This window comes from Triticum aestivum, chromosome 2B (genome assembly GCF_018294505.1).
Source record: "Triticum aestivum cultivar Chinese Spring chromosome 2B, IWGSC CS RefSeq v2.1, whole genome shotgun sequence".
Classification (NCBI taxonomy): Eukaryota; Viridiplantae; Streptophyta; class Magnoliopsida; order Poales; family Poaceae; genus Triticum; species Triticum aestivum.
This window is the reverse complement of record NC_057798.1, coordinates 749,325,876-749,343,500: the sequence shown is the minus strand read 5'-3', so window position 1 is coordinate 749,343,500 and position 17,625 is coordinate 749,325,876. Positions and strand designations below refer to the sequence as shown.

General features: G+C 43.2%; 1 protein-coding gene and 1 pseudogene across 1 annotated transcript; one reads left to right on the top strand and one right to left on the bottom strand.

Moving 5' to 3' along the window:
* The first annotated feature begins 2,740 nt into the window (after nt 1–2,740).
* On the top strand, nt 2,741–5,877 carry LOC123039546 (receptor-like protein 13; annotated as a pseudogene).
* Nucleotides 5,878–6,699: 822 nt separating this feature from the next.
* LOC123047128 (BRAP2 RING ZnF UBP domain-containing protein 1) lies at nt 6,700–11,199 on the bottom strand. Its single transcript, XM_044470619.1, has 12 exons — nt 10,798–11,199; nt 10,604–10,719; nt 10,415–10,523; nt 10,183–10,297; nt 9,507–9,604; nt 8,682–8,797; nt 8,231–8,477; nt 8,089–8,142; nt 7,786–7,929; nt 7,629–7,693; nt 7,315–7,369; nt 6,700–7,210 (listed from the first exon to the last, which is right to left on the bottom strand). The coding sequence occupies exons 1-12, from the start codon at nt 11,197–11,199 to the stop codon at nt 7,055–7,057; spliced, it is 1,677 nt and encodes a 558-aa protein (XP_044326554.1). The 3' UTR covers nt 6,700–7,054.
* Between the last annotated feature and the right edge of the window lie 6,426 nt (nt 11,200–17,625).

Below are 17,625 nucleotides of genomic sequence, written 5' to 3'. Positions count from 1 at the left end.
CACGAAGGACTTGCCTCACTAGGGGTAGATCTTCACGAAGTAGGCGATCTCCTTGCCCGTACAAACTCCTTGGTTCAACTCCACAATCTTGTCGGAGGCTCCCAAGTGACACCTAGCCAATCTAGGAGACACCATTCTCCAAGAAGTAACAAATGGTGTGTTGATGATGAACTCCTTGCTCTTGTGCTTCAAATGATAGTCTTCCCAACACTCAACTCTCTCTCACAGGATTTGGATTTGGTGGAAAGAAGATTTGAGTGGAAAGCAACTTGGGGAAGGCTAGAGATCAAGATCCATATGGTAGGAATGAAATATCTTGGCCTCAACACAAGTGTAGGTGGTTCTCTCTCAGAAAATGTAAGTTGGAAGTGTAGGCATGTTCTGATGGCTTTCTCCACGAATAAAGAGTGGGTGGAGAGGTATATATAGCCTCCACACAAAATCTAACCGTTACACACAACTTACCAATCTCGGTGGGACCGAATTGAGAAAACTTGGTCGGACCGATTTAGCGAATAATGTGACCGTTAGGATTTTCGGTGGGACCGCCATGCAACTCAGTAGAAACGATATGGTTAGGGTTAGGACATAACGTAATCTCGGTGAGACCAATTACACAAACTCGGTGAGACCGATTTTGGTAATAAGCTAACGAGAGAGTTGGTCAGGCAAACTCGGTGGGACCGATTCGCTCACCTCGGTGGGACCGAAACATTACGAAAGGGAAACAGAGAGTTTACATTGCAATCTCGGTGGGAATGATCGCTCATCTCGGTGAGATCGAAACGTTACAAAGGGAAACAGAGAGATTACAATCCCATCTCGGTGAGACCGAGATCCCTATCGGTGAGACCGATTTGACTAGGGTTTGTGGCAGTGGCTACGACATCTAAACTCGATTGCGCCAGATAGAAAGAATCGGTGGGGCCGAGTTTGACTTTTGGTTTAGGTCATAGGTGGATGTGAGAAAGTAGTTGAGGGTTTTGGAGCATATCACTAAGCATTTTGAGCAAGAACCTCATTAAGCAACACCTCATTCCTCCTTGATAGTATTGGCTTTTCCTATAGACTCAATGTGATCTTGGATCACTAAAATAGAAAATGTAGAGCCTTGTGCTTTGAGCTTGAGCCAATCCTTTTGTCCTTAGCATTTTGAGGGGTCCACTTTTCTCATCCATGCCATGCCAATCATTGAGCTTTCCTGAAATATTTATTTTGAAATAGCATTAGCTCAATGAGCTATATGTTGTTAGGAATTACCAAAACCACCCAGGGATAGTTGCACTTTCACCTTGCCATCTATTTGACCCGCCCGCCGGGTCTCCAATGAATCGTAAACCGCCAGGTTTGAGCAGGTCACCAGTGAGTCACCAAGCTCCAGCCGGGTCATACATTTGGCGGGTTACACCGCGGGGTATATCCTCGACAGGTTCCATGCATGGGTTTGGCCCTCGTCGGAGGTGCCCCATGTAACTAGCCTAATTCGTCTCTACGTGGGCAGTATGGACTCGGTGTCATCGCTGTTGATATCTGACTTCGTTAGGCACAGCACGACAACATGTCTTTCACGGGCACAGGCCCAATTGCGTTATGAGATCGACGTGTGTACTTTGCAGGTGTGTGCAGCTATGCGTTGATGGATCAGCATGTGGTGGCATTGTAGTGCGATTTTTGTTAGGTGGTGCTCATTGAGTGTTGGGTTCTAGGGAGGAAACTCTATGTCCGACCTTCCATGGTAGAACCTAGGAATGCTGGTCTTCACCCGACATTCTCTTGTCGAGTTTTCTCAGACTTCTCTTCGGGGTGAAACCCATGATCTGATCTCATCTCAATGCTTGTATCCTGCGACGGCGCCGCTCGTGGGTCGTTCTCTTCCTTAATGTGTCACTTGTTTGAAATGGAGCACCACTCCTGTTACTCTAGAGTTGCAACCATTCTGGTTGATGTTGTGAGATAGAGGGCACATGTTTCCCCTCTTCTCCTTTCTCTGATTTTTCCCATTTCATTCTCTTCTTTCCCCTCTACCATGATCACTTGATCGATGCCATATTTTCCCATGTGCTATCTGCTAAATCAAATGAAGCCAGCAAATTGCTAGATCCTTCAGAAAAAAACAATAATCGCTTTCTTTTCCTTTTTGTAATACTTTGAATGTGTGCATTCTCGATGTCTTGACTAGCTTTTTATATTGTGTTGGTGTACATACTGAATGCATGTACGATATCTTCTTGATATTAATATATATTCTCTTTATCAGAAAAAAAATATGTCTAGTCCTTTCATGAGCCTGGTATAGTATCCTTGGAAACATATGTGCGTACCCCTGTCTCCCTTGGACCCCCATATGGCGTCTTTAGAAGTTGAAATGTCTAGCCGGCACTTGCTGTCAAAAAAAAGGAAACAATCTAGCCGGCACCTAATGCCGGCTGCAACTAATTGGCCATCCACCTCGTCAAGAGTGCATCGAAATATATTTTACAAGATTACATGTGGATGATGAATGATTGCCGATGACTCGGTCCATGTAAACTGACCGCCTGTGCCAAGCTGTACTCCCTGACTCGGTCCATGTTCTTCTCTATGTATAGTTGGTACGAAGAAGCTAGCGAAGGATAAAAGCAAAGCATGCAGAACTATAAAACCACTCACCGTTTTTCTTCCAAAGTCTAGCTACCTACAGTTCAACCTAAGTGTACAGGAGAAGGAAAAGCTTATTATCGGATATGGGTAGCTGCTTGCCATGGGGATCATTGTCTTTGATACTACTTGTGTTGTTGCAGCCCATGCTTCACTCGTCCTCTGCCTGCTTCGTGGAGGAGAGGGCTGCTCTACTTGACATCCGATCTTCCCTGCCGCGAGCGCATTCCCTGAGTGCGCTTGATTCGTGGGGGGAGGATGGTGATGACTGCTGCTCTTGGGAGCGCGTGAAATGCAACAATACAACACAGCGAGTGTCTCGTCTCAACCTTTCTTCCATATTTGGAACTTATTCACACGATCATTGGTATTTAAACTCGACGGTGTTTTCTGCCTTACTCGCTTGAATACCTAGATCTATTGCCTTAAACGTCAACCGACGGTGTCTCGTCTCGTCTCAACCGACGGTGTTTTCTGCCTTAATTAAAGTAGAGTACTAAGGTAGACGTCAAAATTGCATATTCATAAACTCGTCTCGCCTACACACATTGCAGCTGTTGAGAATCTCAGAAACTTGCGGCAACTGAACATGACTTGGAATAGCTTTGACGGAAGCCTCCCGACATCCCTATTTGCACTTCCTCACCTAAAGATCCTAGATCTCTCAGGAAATAACTTCAGTGGGCAAATTCCAATAAATTCATCCTCGGGACCAATTTCAATTGAAGTCTTAGACCTCCGTTTTAATGGCCTCAATGGAACTCTCCCAGGTAAAAATATCTATCTTATCTCACTACTTTAATTTGTGCCACCTGTACTAACTGTACTACTTACATGCATCACAGCCTTTAAAAACATCAGGAACTTGTATTTGGGTAGCAACCTATTCAGTGGATCTCTCCCTGTATCAATATTTTCACTTCCTCATCTGAAGTTCCTAGATCTCTCATATAATAATTTCGAGGGAGATTTCCCTATTCATTTATCTTCGGAACCAGTTCCACTTGAAGTCTTACATCTCGACCATAATAACCTGAGTGGAGCTCTTCCAAATGTACAAGGTGCTCCTACACTCCTTTTATAATGAGCATTTCCTGCTTATATCAGTAAAGATGGTGTCACAGTTGTTTTCTGTGAGTAATTATTAATACATTATTTGGTACTTCCGCAGCATTTGAAATCCTCAAGAACCTACGAGAGTTGTATTTGAGTTCCAACCAATTCAGTGGAAACATTCCAACATTCTTGTTTTCGCTTCCACATATTGAACAGTTAAATCTCTCAACGAATTATTTTGAAGGACCATTTCCAATAAATCCATCTTTGAACCTTTCATTGTCGCTTAAGAGTCTTCGGTTCTCCCAAAATAATTTGAGTGGTAAACTTTCTTTCAGTTGGCTTCGAAACCTCACAAAGCTAGAAGTGATAGACCTTTCAGGCAATGGTAACCTAGTTATTGACATCAATATTCCTGGATGGACACCTTCATTCCAATTGAAACAGTTAGTGCTCCCTGGTTGTGGCCTTAACAAGAACACTATTGCAGAACCACATTTTTTACTCACACAGCATCATTTAGAGGTGCTTGATTTGTCCAGCAATAACTTGTCAGGCAGCATGCCCAATTGGTTGTTTACAGAGGAAACAAAACTACAACAACTATATCTTGGGAATAACTCGTTAACTGGATCGCTAGACCCAGTATGGCATGCCCAATCTTCACTCCTTGTTATCGACATACACATGAATCATATCGCAGGACAGCTGCCGGCCAACCTCGGCTCAATGTTTCCAAATTTGTTTAATCTAGATTTTTCTAGTAACGACTTGTTTGGGCACATACCAACGTCAATGTGTGAGATCAGCTCCATGGGATATTTAGACCTATCAAACAACAAACTTTCTGGGGAGGTTCCAGCTTGTGTTTTTACTAATTATCCCCAGCTATTCACCTTGAAGGTCTCAAACAACAGGCTTGGTGGTCCGATTTTTGGTGGGATGAATAATCTGTCCAATATACAGAAATTGTGCTTGGATGGTAACAAATTTACAGGGACATTGCCTCGTGACCTGGTAGGATATTCTCTAAATGTCATTGATTTGCATGATAATGAGCTGTCTGGTGAACTAGATACATCATTTTGGAAAATGTCTTCTTTGTTGGCCCTGAATCTTGCTGACAACCGTATAACAGGCAAATTTGATCAACACATCTGTGACTTCACAGGAATTCGCCTTTTAGATCTGTCGCGCAACAACCTTACAGGGTCTGTACCAAACAGTTGCTTCATAGTGCTGAATTTTCTTAACCTTACTGGTAACTCATTATCTGGCGATATCTCTTTTCCCCTTTTCAACACATCAAGTCTAATTGCTTTGGATATCAGACACAATCAGTTCATGGGCAACCTCAATTGGGTAGGTTACCTTGAAAACATTAGGCTACTTTCACTGGGTGGAAATAAGTTTGAAGAGCAGATCACTCCAAACCTGTGCAGACTCATGTACCTGAGGATAATTGATTTGTCCCATAACAAGCTTTCAGGTTCTCTTCCAGCTTGTATCGGTAATATCTCTTTTAAAGGTGACACGGATGATCTAATTTTGCAGCCAGTCCTTCAAGTTATTACATCCGACCTCCACGGTGCTTTCTATGACTTATTAGTAGACTTCTCCTTCGCTACCAAAGGGAATCTATACACATACGGTCGAAGTTTCTTTGTTTCAATGTCAGGCATCGACCTATCTGCAAACATGTTGGATGGCGAAATTCCCTGGGAGCTAGGAAATCTGAGCCATATCAAATCTCTTAACCTGTCCAACAATTTATTTGTTGGTCCAATCCCAACGACCTTTGGCGGCATGGAGGAAATAGAAAGCTTAGACCTCTCCCACAACAAGCTGAGTGGACCAATACCTTGGCAGTTGACCCAGTTATCATCATTGGGGGCGTTCTCTGTGGCACACAACAACTTGTCAGGATGCGTACCAAACTCTGGTCAGCTTGGCTCATTCAGCATGGACAGCTACCTAGCCAACACCAACCTTCACAACATTACTCAGGGGAATACCTGTGCTGCTCCTGGTCTAGATCCTGCTGCGGGGAAAGATGTTGAAGAGACGCCCAGTGACCCAGTTCTATTTGAGGTCACAGCTGCTGGCTTTGTGTTGGCATTTTGGGCCACTATTGGATTCTCGTTTTGCCATCCTTACGGAAGATCGGTAATGCTCAAGCTGTAGTGCTTGAGCAAAATTGCAAGTTATGTAACATGAACCGTACTATAGTGTCATGTAGCGCTTGAGCATTACATATACTCCCTCCGTCCGAAATATTTGTCATCAAAATGGACAAAAAGGGATGTATCTAGAACTAAAATACATCTAGATACATCCCTTTTATTCATTTTGATGACAAGTATTTCTGGACGGGGGGAGTACTTCAAATGTATATAAGACCCACTGAGCTTCCTTAAATTTCTTTCTGTCTCTGTAATGTGAACTAATACTCTACTACTCCCTCCGTCCGGAAATACTTGTCATCAAAATGGACAAAAATGGATGTATGTAGAACTAAAATACATCTAGATACATCCCCTTTTATTCATTTTGATGACAAGTATTTCCGGACGGAAGGAATACATCGTAACAGATTGTACTACTCCCTCCATTCACTTTTATAAAACGTTTTAGACATTTAAGAGAACACCCAAAACAGTTCAATTTCAGCTGTCTAAAACGTCTTACAAAAGTGAACAGAGGGAGTATTTCTTATTGAGAACGCATCAGACCCTTACCTATGGAACAAATAATGGAGGTTCATCAGTTCATGCAGTCATGCCAGCAAAGTGGCTACTAATCCCTTCCCTTGCTTGTTCTTGACGACCTTTTACCCTTTACAGAATCTAATTCTACGGCTAGTGGCACCAGCATACCTCCTGTGCGATCATCAGCTACTCCACTATTTTTTAAACTTTTTTGCTAAAAGTATTTTATCAGTCTAATAGTCCGCAAAAAGGAATTTATCTAAAACATAGACATTTAGATAGTTATAAAACTAAACCATACTGGACAAAATGTCATTTATAGGATGTGCTTGAGCAATTACACATCCTTACATAAGATCTGTAATGGTCAAGCTGTAGTGCTTGAACAATTAAGTTATGTAATGCAAAACAGTATTACAGTTATGTAGTGTGCTTTCCTGAAATTACTTTCTGGGTATGTAACAGAATTATATTTTGTATCAGATTCTACTTTTTCTTGCTGAGTGTATCAGATGGACTTGATTAGTATAGTGAGAAACTACAATGAAAGACCGACCTTGCGCTTATCACACAAAGTCAGAAGTTAACATGCAGAATCTTAGCATATACAACAAATGGCGAAGATTCATGCATTCATACTAGCAAAGTCGCCATTAATTCCTTCTCTTGCTTGTTCTTGACGACCTTTTACCCTTTCCAGAATCTGATTCCATGGCCAGTGGCACCAGCATGCCTCCTTTGAGATCATCAGCATGTGAACTCTTCGCAATAGACTTTTGTAGCTTAATGGAATATTTGAAGTCTTTTATCTACATGGATTATATAGGACATGTTAACAAAGGCCCCTTGTACTGAAAGCCACGCTCCCAAAGATTATAGCTTTTAAAGAAACAGTAATGAAAAATATAAGCACCTGCTCTTCCAGGTCAAGAATCATATCATCCTTCAGCTTCAACTGTGCTCTCTCCCTATGGATGCAGAATAATCAAAAGGATACAGGAAACTTGTGGCATTTTAGAATGGAATAGATATGAAAGGAAAATATTCAAACAACCTCTAAATAGGACTGAACATGACACAACTCTAAAGTATATAGTTCAGCAAATCATTTCAAGTGTCTATGTTCATAATGTGCCCCCAAAAATGCATTATTTGACTTCTTTCACATGACACATCTCGAATGTTGCACGGCTACAACCATTTTCAGGTGGAAAGATCAAAACATACCTTTCCTCTATTCCTTTTACTGTCTGGCGCCATATATCCTGGCTCTTCGTGAGTTTTTCATTCATCTACAGGAGAAGGCATAGGACATCAGTTACATCAATAGGCACACTGGTTGTACATTATAACGGAAAAGGCAGTGTGATTTAAACAAGCTCACTTCAGCTACTTTCTTTTTCTCCAACATTGTATTTTCAAGCTTAAGTTGCAGCTCTTGAAGCTTATCATTTATAGTTTTATCCACGGCAATAGAAATGTGGTGTTCCCTTTCTTTCTTAGCGTCTGACAAAAGAGCTTCGTAATACTGTCAATATGAACAAACACAGGCATATAAATGGATCAGAATAGTACATAACTATAACAAAATTTATCTCCAAGAAAAACTATATGAGAAGCTCTAGAACAATACAATGGCTAGTGGCCATACAAAAAAACTAGTGCTACAAAGGAAAGAGCACTGCACCTCTCGCTGAGTTTCAAGTTGGCTTGCTAAAAGACGATTGTATTCATCCACAATCTGTTAAGGGCAGGGCACATGATTTGAGGAGCAAGAATACCAAGAAGGTGTTACAGAGAATCAAAACAAAGAAACTTAAATCTCTTACTGTGTCCGCTTTACTGCTAAACATAACTCCACCCATATCTGAGTCATCGTGCATGCAGTTTACACAGTTGTCCCCGGGATATTCACACTTTGAACTGAACTTAGCATGCTTTACATCGCTTTTTGAGTGATTGAGCCGATGGACATAACTGTCACCAACATAATCCCAAACACGCTGAGTTTCCAAATCGAGAGAATAGCAGTGCTGAGTGCCTTTCCAGTGCCTGATTGAATGCCCTTCTTTATACCTATCAATGGCAAATTAATAAAGTGAAGGTTGATTTGGGCATGTTGACAAAAGTAGAATTAGTCATATATTTAACCTCTGACATAGTTTTTCTTTAAATAATCATGTTAAACGCTTCAAAATAGCACATAGCAGAGCGACTATGGGTTCTGAACATCTGATAAAAAAGTTCTGCTACACTTTCAGTCAGCCGGCGTTAGCATACCTTCCGCATCCAACAAAACCACATATCACACAGATCCAGAGGTTTTCAGAGGTCTGGCAAACAGAACATGTAGGATTTGTAGGAGCTTCAGACAGCTTCTGACAGAACTGACAAACCTGAAATGGAAACAACAATAAATAAAGGCAAACTACGATGGAACCCAATACACAGACAATTTAACGCTACACATACATGTGGTTATAGTGTTGGAAACTTGGAATGAATGTTTGTGTCTATAAAGCAGCATTTACTCGTTTGCAATTTTATGATCTAGTCAACTGAAGTGAAAGTCAATATGTATCTTGGATAATTAGATTCAAACAGCTGGCAACAACATTCAATACTTTATACCAGGTAAAAATATATTCATATGAGCACTAGACACAAGGTTTAATATTTAAGTCAATATGTATCTTAGATAGTTAGATTCAAACTGTTGGTGTGAACATTCAATACTCTATACCGAGTGAAATTTATTCATATGAGCAACAGACACAACGTTTAATATTTGACACTGCAAATACCCCTGAACCTGAGTAGGTTCCGAGTGTCCAAGAGTACAAATAAAGCCCAACGTGTGATATCAGTCACCAGATGACTGCACATTCGACATTGCTGTGGAATTCTTGTTACTTCACTAAATAGTCCTACTGAAGAATATTAAAAGTAAGTGAACACATGAGAAGATTTATATAAAACAAGTAATGGCAACCCAGTGTACTCTAAAGACAAAACAAGAAAAGATGACTTCCATCTGAAACAAAGTGATTCCCAGTTTCCCCATTAGCACGCAATGAAACAGTGATTAAGAAGATCCTTCCTTACCGGACAAGATGAACTGACCCACATTGAAACACATGAACACTGGAAAGAATGGTCACAATTAGTAGCCCCAATTCCGCTGATGTCTTGATCCAACCTTTCTGTATCACACACAAAAGATAGTCAAGGAACAGACTGGTCATGTAATACCTTATACTAGACACATAACTAAAGTGACGAGCAAAAAATTCTAAAAATTGAAGATGAGGAAATGGAATATTGGTAGATCTAATTAAATGATTTCCAAAATGTAGCGAGAAAACAAGTGGGTGTATCTGTGGATGGTTACAGTTAAACAACAGAAATGATGCATAAGCCATAATATTTTACCCCACAGACACAGTTCTGCAATTCGATAGAAACTACATGGTAGCTTAAAAGATTGCCTCCAGAAGCTGTCTGTAAGAGAGACAGCATCAAAATTGATTTGCCTAATATTGTGGGCTGCCCTTAAAATAAGGTAATCTGGATTTTGTGAGTGTCAAAACTCCACAGAGATGTAAATTTGATGTTTGTAGATGGTGTTTCTGGGAAATAAAAGTACCTAATATTTTTATTAGATTATTACAACTGGGATTTTCTCCAGCAATGCAACCATAATCAGAAGTACACTTTGCACGAAGTTCATATCCAATGTTAACACAATACTAGCTTGTGTGTATGCCTAAAAGGAGCTAACCTATGCAAACAGGACAAGTCGGAAGCTCGGTAGATCCAACCGGTGGGATGACGGCCAACTCAGTGGATGATGTGTATTGCACAGCAACTATAAACAGAACATGGCACACCTCTACCTGCACCATGGAACAGCAAGCACATTTTCAAAATTTAGCAGCAGTAATGTACAAGATCAATAAACCAACTACACAAGACCAATAAACCAACCAAGACCAAGTTGACAATCTCACAACCTCTGAGGACGAGAACCTCCAGCCATTGAGGTCCAGGTAAAATCCATCGGCACTCTTCTGATCCTCAAACTCCACAAGCACGCTGTACCGGTCCTCTACCCCATCATCGCTACAATCATAACAGCGCATCCAAAGTGTGATGTGTGCATAATCAAATGCAATCAACTATAAATGCGTCTGGAAATTCACCTAATGACACGGATCTCAGAGGCGTGCTCGACGTAGGGGCCGCAGAAGCGGACGAAGTCGTCTGGCGTGAGGCGGGCTGGGACGGCGAGCACCAGGAGCCGCGTGCCGCGCCATGACTGCCGAGTGAGGGGAAACAAGGCGTGAGCACGAGCGAAAACGAACAAATCAGTAAGAAATCAAGGCGGGGTCGTTACCGGGAGCAGAGAGTCGCAGGGGAGCGGCGGGGCGGCGGGGCCGGAGGAGGAGGAAGAGGGGGTGGCGGCGACGGCGGAGGCGTAGGAGGAAGAGGAGCGGTAGAGGTGGAGGATGCCGCGGGTGTGGTGGGTCCTAGGGTTCCGTGCGGACGCGGCGGAGGTCACGCCGGGCAGCTCGAGAAGAGTTGTGGCGGATGTGGTGGAGGGGAGAGGGTTGCTGGAGCGCGGGGAGATGGGATTGGATGCGGCTGTGCCACCGGCGGCGGAGCTGCTGGTGCCGACATCGTCGGCGGCGGCGATGGTGAGGGCGGCGAGGGCGTCGAGCGACTCGACGGACTGGATTCGAAGGCTGAACATGTTTTGGTTTGCTGGGAGTTTCTGTCGTGTCTGGGGCATTTTCATCTGAAAATAATAATCCGATCTGGTTTTCTTAATCCTATTTGTTATTTATAAGCTGTTAGACGAAATGTTATTCCTAAATTAACCAAGTTGCACGCCGTGATGCCTAAAATCTTCAACAAATTTGGGCATAATTTTATGCGAAGCGCGTCCATTGAGGCATATCATGGAAATAGGACTCCAAGTCTCCAACGTTGAGACGCTTCTAGGTAGGCTCGGGGATAGAGAAGAGGTAGTAGGGAAAGACGGACACCAAGAGCTGATCAATCAATTAGATTGATCGTTATCAATCATGTCTTACAAAAATCCTCGGAGGCAGGCTAATATTTCTCTCTTCCTAACTAACTCCACTCGGTCTCAATTTGGTTAGGAGAGCAATTAGGTGACTAGGGTTTGCTGGCCCGGCGATGGCGCGGCTGTCGAGGGTTGTTGTCCTAGGATGGTGTCGTTCGACGTCGTGGCTGGTCTCTCTCTCTCTCTCTCTCTCTCTCTCTCTCTCTACTAGGAGGTCTTGGTCGTCTATGTGACATGTCTCCCATAGTAGATACGTCTCTCTACTCTATTGTCTTGATCGAAGGTGTATGAGTTTATGATTTCAGCGAGGAGAAGTTGAGTTCCAATCAATCTCACGTTGAAGAAACTTCTTAGTTGGAATTGTCGTGGTCTCCTCCAGGACGCGGTTGTGAGGGCCCTTCTTGATGTTAAATGTCGAAGGAACCCTGATGTTCTTTTTCTGTCGGAAACACACTTGGATGGTTATTCGACAGATTGCTTGATGAGGAGGTTGAATATGGATCGTAAAGAAGTCGTTTGTAGTGATGGACGAAGTGGTGGTATGTTACTGTTATGGAAGAAAGATGCCAATAGTTTGTTTCTGTTTAAGTCAGTCAAGTTTATTGATGTCTTGGTGGACTCTGGGATAGATGATGTGGAGGTTCACGGGCATGTACGGCGAGCCAAGCTGGGCAAAAAAGCATCAGACCTGGCGAATGTTGCGTGATTTGAACACTACTGGGAACTTACCATGGTTGATAATGGGGGATCCGAGTGAAGTCTTATACTCCTTTGAAAAGGAGAGGGTAACCTTAGGCTTCAAAGATAATATGTTTCGTGAAGCACTTGATGATTGTAATTTAGAGGACTTTGGCTTCATTGATGACAAATTTACATGGGAAAGAGGGAACATCAGAGAGAGGTTGGACAAGGCCTTGACTAATGAATCATGGAACAATAAGTTTGGAGATGTTATCTTAACAAATCTAGAATACAACCGATTTGAGCATCGTCCTATCATCATGTGTATGTCAGAGGGAGGCGTATCTGACACAAATATATCGTCCATTCTTCGCTTCGAAGCGCGATGGTTGAAAGAGGACAGATTCAGAGATGTGGTTCAGGACACTTGGGATCGTGCGGATCCGCAAGTGCAGGGTGCGGGACTAGCAGAAAAAATGAACGTCATTCATGATCAGCTGCACCGCTGGGACAAAGCAGTCTTGAAAAGCCTCAAGCGCAAGTTGAGAACTATGTAGAAGGAACTTGAGAAAATAACCCGTATGGATTTAAATGAAACTGACTTGGCGAAACAAAAGGAATTGTCAGAAGGAATTGAAAAGCTTCTTGAGCAAGAGGAGGTATACTGGTCTCAACGTAGTAGGCTCAATTGGCTGAAGGTTGGGCACCGAAACACCACGTATTTCCAAAGCTATCATGAGGCATCACAGAAATAAGATTAAGAAATTGAAGGACGACCAAGGAATTTGGCAAGAGGGGCATGCTCAATTAAATCCTTTGGTTTCAAATTACTTCACAAACTTGTTCACCTCAGAGGTAGATGATATTGATCCTACTTTACTAGAGAAGGTGGTTCCACGGGTGAACCAGGCAATGGACGATAACCTGAACCAACCCTACTCAGCTGAAGATATGAAACGTGCTTTTTTCTATTGGGGATTTAAAGGCCCCTGGTAAGGACGGTCTTCATGTGGTGTTCTTTAAAAATATGTTGAAACATTTTGGGAGACTCTATTACAGAAGAGGTACTCCAAGCAATTAATCAAGAGGTTATTCCTGAAGCTTGGAACGATACTATTATCATTCTCATTTCGAAAATAGATGATCCAGAGAAGGTAACGCAATACAGGCCTATTAGTTTATGCACTATTTTATATAAAATTATTTCTAAGATGATTGTCATTCGGTTGAAGAGAATATTGGATGAAGTTATATCTCCTGTTCAAAGCGCCTTTGTTCCAGGACGCTTGATCACGGATAATATTTTGGTCGCCTAGGAGAGCATCCACACGACCAAAAATAAGAAGGGAAAATATGGCTATTGTGCAATCAAGTTAGATATGCATAAGGCATATGACATGGTGGAGCGGGTATTTCTTCAGAGAATGGTGATTTTGCCTGGGTTCCAACAGGAGTTTGTAGACCTTATGATGGCTTGTGTTTCATATGTTAAGTACAATGTGAGATTTAATGATCAGGAAACCGCACCCCATCTAGGGGACTCAGGCGGCGGGGGGGGGGGGGGGGGGGCAGCTTTCACCATACTTATTTCACATCACGCACTCCAAATTTGGCGACTGTAGGAAATAATCGATGTTGAGGACACCAGCGCCACCCTACATGGCAACGACTGATCTAAGATTAGGTGTCAAAAATGACCAATCTAAGGTTCCCACCGAGAGCCTGAGGCCAAGGATGTGAAAATCTTTGTGACGGCACCCCCAAGGAGGAAAACGATGTACACGGACGCCGCTGGCGCATGCATCAACAAGGTTGTTGCTAGGTTTTCACTCAGATATGCACAACCCATCATACATGTTGTTGATGCAGCTCAACATCAAGCCCCAGTTGGAACAAGCATGCATTGGCCGAACCGAATAACGGGACGCCTAGGACCACCTTGCCAACCAACTAGGTCCGATATACCACCTATAATTGCTTGCCCGAGGACGCCAGCAAGAACATGCCAGCCCAACGCCAAAGGGGGAGCATCGTTAAACCTCTGCCACCGCCCACCAGAGTTGCTCGTCGATGATGCAACCCCGCCATTGTATGGAATGGTCGCCCATCATCAAACAAAAAAGTAAATGGTATATGTAAGATTCATAATTCTACTTATGCTTTCTCTCTCCAAAACACAAGGTGGTGGCAATTCGCCATATGAGTACACATAACTCTATTCTAAATCAAGCGCAGTTGTTTTGAGGACAATAATGCTAGGATGTAAGTACGGAACTGGATTGGAGCATTGAGACAACATCAACAATCGCATTCCACTCCATGGATTTCTCATTTTCACCGTGCCAACCTCACCCTACTCAATGCAATAATGAAGATGAGGGTTAGTGAATGAGAGGGTAGAGTTGATGACGAGGTGGTCGAGATAAATTATGACACCATTGGTGAGTTTCACAATATCAATGCTTCGCCACTTGTTCCTTCATACGTCTCCCAAAGGGGAGCCGACTTCCATTACATTTCATAACGAAACAACAACCCAAAGTACAAACAAAAAGCGAAAAGACAGCCCAAAAGAAGAAACATAAGAGAAACCACTAGACCTTAACTCCCCAAACAAGTACCATCAATCAAATGTACAAAAGGCAAATCCAAGTTTAAAAAAATCAAATGTACAAAAGGCAAATCCAAGGGGGGAAGGCAACATGGTTTCCAACATCTATTACCCAAAAGAAGAACAAACACATTTGAGTCACTTTTTTCGACATGAAACCATGACCTTGAACGCTAGTTATTCTCTTTTTTAGAGTATATAGAACCCATCACATTATAAAGAGAGTTCCAATACATCAGACATAAACACACAGCTGGTAGTCAAGCCATATATAAACTAAATAGTACTCCTGTTTCATATTAGTTGTTGTTGATTCAATACAAATTTAATACAAAATTATATTAAATCAACGACAACTAATATGAAACAGAGAGACTACATCTTAACCATCAAAAACAGATGGATAACTGCATGATAGCGAGCTCCATTAGAAGACATGCAGCAACACGAGCAACAAAGTGCCATCACTCGGACTGTACTATGGTCCGACGCAAAGAGATCAACCAATCTAGGAGCTCGACTGCGGCCCAAACACTAGCCATGACCTTGACTGTCATGTAAAGTTCCTGCTCAACTCCTGGGTTGATCTTCTTGTTGTACTCCCACACACGTGCCAGAACTTCGTCGGCTTCCTTACGTAGCAATTCTGACTCACGGATGAATGATCAGCTTGGTTGCTGCCCTGGGCCATGTGCCTGGGTGAAAGTTCTGCCTGGCCTGGGCCTGAGGTTTTGATATTTCTACCCTGGCGAGGCAGGCTCGCCCGATTGCTGTTTGGAACGTGACCTGAGCCTGGGAGGTCACTAGGGGATTAAAAAATTATAAAAGACTGATAACCTGCCCCAAACCTGCATGCAAACAACCGGATTAGTACCAGGCTAGTCACGCCGTCTCATCCAGGCAACCCAAAAGGGACGCCTGGCAGGCTAATTATTTGCCTGGGCAGTCCAGGCCAGACTTGCTCCAACTTTTTCAGGCCTTCAACCAAACAAAGACCAGGCAGCATCCAGGGAGGCTCCAGGCCAGGCATTTTCAAGCATGGAAGCGAACCAAACTAGCCCGGAATCCTCTCTAGTAGCTGATTCAAGGTCTAGAATTCTTCTGCCATGCTGTCGGGCTGGTGCGGAGAAGGGCCGAGACCGCGCCGCCGGAGACATAACGCGGGGCGCCGGCGGCAAAGTCCGGAGGCAGCGGCGGCCGGTGACCGCATCCTCGTAGTCAGGTAGCGCAGCGCCATGAGGTATGAAGCCCGAGATCGATCGATTGGGGTCGGTAGCGCCTAGGGTTTGGTTTCTTCTCTCTCGAAGATTCTTCCTACTCTTCCCCCCCCCCTCGGCCCCCTCGGCTTTGTATTATTCTCTTTTTGAAAGGTTTTTTTTGGTAAGGAAAAAAATGGCTATATGATTGTTCTTTTTTATTTAGGGAAGCTATACGATTGTTCTAAATCGAGCTTTTTTAGGTCTTTCCAAGTCTATAGGAAAATCAACTAAGATTCACAATATCAAAATATTTAATGTGGAATAGTATTTCATAATGAGTCTCATGAAACAATTATTTGTTATAGGTGTTGACATTTTTTCATATATAATTGGTCAAACTTAATTATGTTTGACTTAGAAGGAATCTGAAAAATCAATTATTTTGAGGAGAGAGCACAAAAGTAACCAACCTGTCTCGTTGGCATTGTAGAAAATCATCCATAACCAAACTTTAATCTTTGTAAGATTTTAGCTTTTCCGAGGGACTTGAATGATCCGTAGAAAACGAGTGAACGGCTAAAAACTATAACACCTGGGGCGACCCTTACAAAAAACACGTTTCATAACCATAAAAAAATTACCAATTGCGACGAATTACCACGAGAGTGGTGGTCTATTTTTAAGGGTCACTTCAATCGTGATAGTTTGTAGCTATTTACCCGTAGAAAACAAATGGTTTACATAGTTTCCCCATTCATGCTTCGCCGCTTGGTGTGTGCATGTGGTATCCCTCCGATCCATAGTTAGTTTCGCAGTTTTGAATTAAGCTAGTTCGATCTTATTCCAAAACTGGGAAGCTTATTTCTGAAACGGAGACGAAAGATTTGCCTCATTGATTAATTAAGAAAAAGAAAAAATACCCACTTAATTGACGAAAAACCGTGCGAAAACCGATCTGCGAAACTTATTTGGATCGAAGGGGGTAGCAGTGCCAGTATTTGCATTTGCCTGAAACGAAAACTCTCGTCACTTTATTTGCGCGGGACTGAATGTACTGGCCCGCCACAAAGTGTGAAGCAAAGCTGCATGTTTGAAGAACGAGCACGAGCACGACCAAGGCTACGACTTTACCAAATGCCAGTCATGCGGTAGGGACACGTCGACGGTCAATGGCCACGGCCCCTCTAATGATGTGCACACACGACCCGTGCCTCGTGCGGTCAGAGCAGAAACCACAGAATCTTTGGATCCGCACCTGCACCAAACAGACCGGCGACCTCCCTCTCCCGCCAAAACCACCCCGTCTCCTCCCTCCTTTCCTCGACACGACCGCCTCCTTTCTCCTTTGCGCTGCTCACCCCGCAGAACCGCCTCCGCCCTATGACAACCCTACCCTACCCCGTCGCCACCGAAAGGGCTCGGCCACGCCGTGGTACCTCGTGGCAGGCCTGTGCAGACCATTAAGAACGCCCTAATCCATGTCGCTAAGCGCACTAGGCCCTAGCTTTTGGAAGGGCTGGCTCGCCTCGGCGACGCCGACGGCAGTTGATCGTTACGAGACAAACGGTGGATTAGATTAGGCAACTTTGATTAGCCGCTCTAACCGAGGGACTAGTCCTCTATTTTGTTGCCACCAGAGCTTGA

Coding starts and splice junctions, on each gene's coding strand:
- LOC123047128 (XM_044470619.1), bottom strand. CDS start 11,199: ATGAAAATGCCCCAGACACGACAGAAACTCCCAGCAAACCAAAACATG. Junction 7,930..8,088: donor AACTTGAAACTCAGCGAGAG/GTGCAGTGCTCT, acceptor TCATATTGACAG/TATTACGAAGCTCTTTTGTC. Junction 7,211..7,314: donor TTCTTGACCTGGAAGAGCAG/GTGCTTATATTT, acceptor TAATCCATGTAG/ATAAAAGACTTCAAATATTC.